The sequence below is a fragment of the Pterocles gutturalis genome, unplaced genomic scaffold, assembly GCF_000699245.1.
Source record: "Pterocles gutturalis isolate BGI_N339 unplaced genomic scaffold, ASM69924v1 scaffold42645, whole genome shotgun sequence".
NCBI lineage: Eukaryota > Metazoa > Chordata > Aves > Pterocliformes > Pteroclidae > Pterocles > Pterocles gutturalis.
The window spans coordinates 1,934-5,707 of NW_010147380.1; the positions used below are offsets into that span (position 1 = coordinate 1,934).

The 3,774-nt window shown below is 39.1% G+C and overlaps 1 protein-coding gene across 1 annotated transcript; it reads left to right on the plus strand.

Moving 5' to 3' along the window:
- Window positions 1-272: 272 nt before the first annotated feature.
- TXNDC12 (thioredoxin domain containing 12 (endoplasmic reticulum)) lies at window positions 273-3,165 on the plus strand. The gene is made up of 5 exons (XM_010086032.1): window positions 273-321; window positions 1,015-1,088; window positions 1,644-1,713; window positions 1,803-1,886; window positions 2,323-3,165. Exons 1-5 carry the CDS (start codon window positions 282-284, stop codon window positions 2,400-2,402), a joined length of 348 nt encoding a protein of 115 aa, XP_010084334.1. The 5' UTR covers window positions 273-281; the 3' UTR covers window positions 2,403-3,165.
- Window positions 3,166-3,774: the final 609 nt, after the last annotated feature.

A 3,774-nucleotide genomic window follows, 5' to 3' on the forward strand; every position in this document is an offset into this window, starting at 1 on the left:
AACTAATAAGAGCAAACCTTCCAAAGAGAAAGCCTCCTCCTCTGCAAGAGCAGTTATTGGCTGACAGTTATAATAAATTGTTGCTTTACGTGTTCTAAGATGGGGGAAACTTTTTTCAAGACAACCATAAAAACACAGCAGAATCTCTTTACATCTCTCTTGTTTTCTCTTATATTTAGTCCTTGTATAAGTCTTAACTGTCAAAATGTACATATAATAGAATTTGTTTTCTGTAAGCTTTCTTTGACAATTTTCTTTATTTTTTTAGTGGTTTGCCTCTTATGGTTATTATCCACAAGTCTTGGTGTGGCGCTTGCAAAGGTATGTGTATTTAATACCAGAGCTCACTGAAATTTCTTACGAACTTTTGTATACAAATCATGTAACCATGAGAAATATGAACTTCATATTTAAAACGTAGCTTACAGTATTTGTATTTCATTTAGAATGGTATCATATTGCACCACTGTACCTCTTAGCGCTGCCAAAAGCCAGCCATGCCTAAATGCCAGCAAACAGCTGTAATGCTGCACTTCTGTCCTGGCTGCAATTTCTCCTGCACTTAGCTGTAAGAAAAGGAATAGAATGAATGATCTTCAAGAATTATGTGTAAATTGCCTTACTTTCAGCTGTTGAGTCTTTGAAGGTAAGGCTTTGTCTCTTTCAGTATCACAAACAAACAAGCTGGGCATAATGGCCAAGCTTAAAGGATGAGCTGGTTGAGTGAGAACTGGTGGTGTAAGGCAAGTTTTTGCTTCTGTTCAAATATGACCGTGTATGTCTGTTGGCCAGGCTTTGTCATACGGCTGCCCAGCAAGGATTGCTTCAGTTACCTGCCATTCTGAGCCTGGCTGGAATGGTTTGATACATATATTCCATTTACTCACTGCTATTAAAAAGTACCCGCACTCCAGATGGAGGAGGGAAATAAAGATTTTGATGCTAACCTGAAAACCTGAAATCTTTTCCACTGTCCTTATGCATATCTTTTTTTTTTTTTCCTCCCTTAATTAGCTTTAAAACCAAAGTTTGCTGAATCCAAGGAGATCTCTGAACTTGCCCATAATTTTGTTATGGTCAACCTTGAGGTAGGCTGCCCTCTGATTTTCATCCATGTTACTGCTTAGTAATTAAGCATTTGGAATCCTACTTAACTGGTTGCATCCTGTTTTGTGTACATCCTGAATTGTGCACTCCTGAATAGGTATTCAGGATTGATTGATATATCTGATTGTTTTTAAAAGGATTTTCTTCAGTCTGGTTATTTTAATTGTGCTTATAAACCTGGCTCTCTGACAAATGTAACAAATTGTACCTTGTGTCATTCCATTGCTGCAATAAAGGAATTTATATTCGTTCTCTGATGACATATCAAACATTCCTACAACAAAGTGGAGCGTTTAATGCAAATTGGCAGAACAGAAGAAAATATTATTATTTTCACAAATGATACTTGTTTAGCTAAATATAACTTAATTTCCTTTGAGAGTGGAAGATACTGCAGTTTCCAAGTGTCTGTTCAGGATGTAAATTGCTCAGGATAAATGGGATCTGAAGGCAATAGCTTGTTTCTTTAAAATGAATGCTGAGTTTTGTTAGATACCTCGCTAATATGTTCCCTCTCTTCTGTCTTGCTTTGGTAGGATGATGAAGAGCCAAAGGATGAAGCGTTTAATCCTGATGGAGGTTACATTCCCAGAATCCTTTTCATGGGTAGGGCATCCAGAGCTGTTGTATCCACTCACAGGACTGTGTTCTCATTGTTACCACCTAAATTTCCTGCTTGATTTCTTGTTTCATAGACCCCAGTGGAAAAGTCCACCCAGAAATCATAAATGAGAAAGGAAACCCCAGCTACAAGTATTTCTATACCAATGCTGATCAAGGTATGTGCAAAGTAGTTTGAAGTGAGCATCTTTAGTGAGGTGGAACTCTTGATGTGTCCTGAGTAAGGGACACATCTTCACTTTTGAGTGGAGAAAAATGGTACTTTACAGCATAACTGGGACCCATTAGTTACAATGTGAGTGAGTGGTTCTCATACCTTGAGGAACCATGTTCAGAATCGTGATTCACCTTAATATGTACTATAATGTTTATAGGATCTAAACTTTGTCTCCAGTTGTGGCATAGAAAATCATGCAATTCGCATGATCCAGCTACAAATAGTTGGGAAAAGGGCACAGGGCTGTTTGTTTTTCCACAGGTTAATTTGTAGATCTACATTCAGTATCTGTGTTATTTTGAAACACTTCCACTACCAGGACACCTTGATGTTTTCATCTTGAGATTAATAGTTGCTCTCTCTGTCTAATCTTTCAGTTGTCCAAGGGATGAAGGAGGCCCAGGAGAAGCTAACAGGTGATGCTTTCAAACAAAAACACCTGGGAGATGAACTATAATGAATACACTGAATGGTGCTTTTCCATCATTTCAAAACTCTAAAAGGAAATTATTAAACAGACCAAGAATGTAGATGCACTGAAGGGACATAATTTTTCTGTCAACAATGTTAGGTTAAACCCTGTTTGGAGTTCACACACATCCATCAGTTACAGTGTTATCTCCTCTGCCTGGCAGTTTGTACTGTAATGGATATTTGCAGCTAGGTAATGTGCAAACACATCAGCTTGTGTGTTTGAGCAACCACTGATCTCTGGTGTTAAAAGGGAGGTGCGTAGGGCAAAACATTATTTGAGGACAAACAGTGTGATTGGGATAACTCGAAGCAGCCAGCATTTTGACGCTTAATCAGGGTTGGATCCCTCTTTTCTTACTGGTATTATGTGATCCTGTTGTTTTTACTGGGGATTCCTATGAATGGAGCATGTTCCTGGGCCAGGTGTTTTCTAGACATCCCAAACCATTAATTCTGCTACTAAGCCAAGTAATACAAATTTCATGAATGTCCAAGTAGCATGTGAAATTATTAGCTCTGCAAACATATTTTTGTGTAAAATTGTGTGTGATTCATCTTTATTTGCCTTTGGTGGGCAGAAATTTAACTTTTCCTAGTGCACTCACCTTTTGATTGTGAGAGTGGTATTTTGAAGCTTTATGGGGGTTCCCCTTTTATTCTCTTTGAATGTTTTTTGGCGAATGCCTTGCCATCACATTGTACTGTATTTTTGTACCAGGGTGAAAATTAAACCTTTTTAAACATAAGCATGCAGACAGTGTTTTGTGGTAAAGGGCATAGCTTTCCATTCTTAAGGATGGGGGAATATATTTGGGGGAATAACCACTGTTTATGTTGCAGTGGTTATTAATGTTGAATGTCACAGCTGAAAAAGGTTCCTCCTTTCATAATTAATAAACAACAGTTGCTTTTCATGTAATTATAATCCAGCCATTTGTATACTATCTGTACTGTTGAGGGCAGCGTAATACCTAGTGTTTATCTACTGGAGCTCAAATGAAAAATACAGGGGAAAAAAATCCCCTCCCTTGATCTGCTGGTGACGCTTTTCCTAATGCAGCCCAGGATGCTGTTGGCCACCTTTGCCACAGGGGCGCATTGCTGGCTCATGGTCAATTTGTTCTTCACCTGGACTCCTGCATCCTCCTCTGCAAAGCTGCTTTCCAGCCTGTACTCGTGCACAGGTTATTCCTCCCCAGGTGAAGGACTTTGCATTTCCCTTCGCTGGACTTCCTGACAACCCTCTCTGCCCATTTCTCCAGCCTGTTGAAGTCCTTCTGAATGGCAGCCCAACTGTCTGGTTATCAACTTCTCTCCTCAGTTTTGTATCATCTGCCAGTTTGCTGAGGGTGACT

Bases quoted from the DNA above. Each gene is read 5' to 3' on its own strand.
- TXNDC12 (XM_010086032.1), top strand. From the start codon at position 282: ATGGTTATTATCCACAAGTCTTGGTGTGGCGCTTGCAAAG. The intron at 322-1,014 runs GTATGTGTATTT...TCCCTTAATTAG, and splicing joins TTGGTGTGGCGCTTGCAAAG to CTTTAAAACCAAAGTTTGCT. The intron at 1,714-1,802 runs GTAGGGCATCCA...CTTGTTTCATAG, and splicing joins TCCCAGAATCCTTTTCATGG to ACCCCAGTGGAAAAGTCCAC.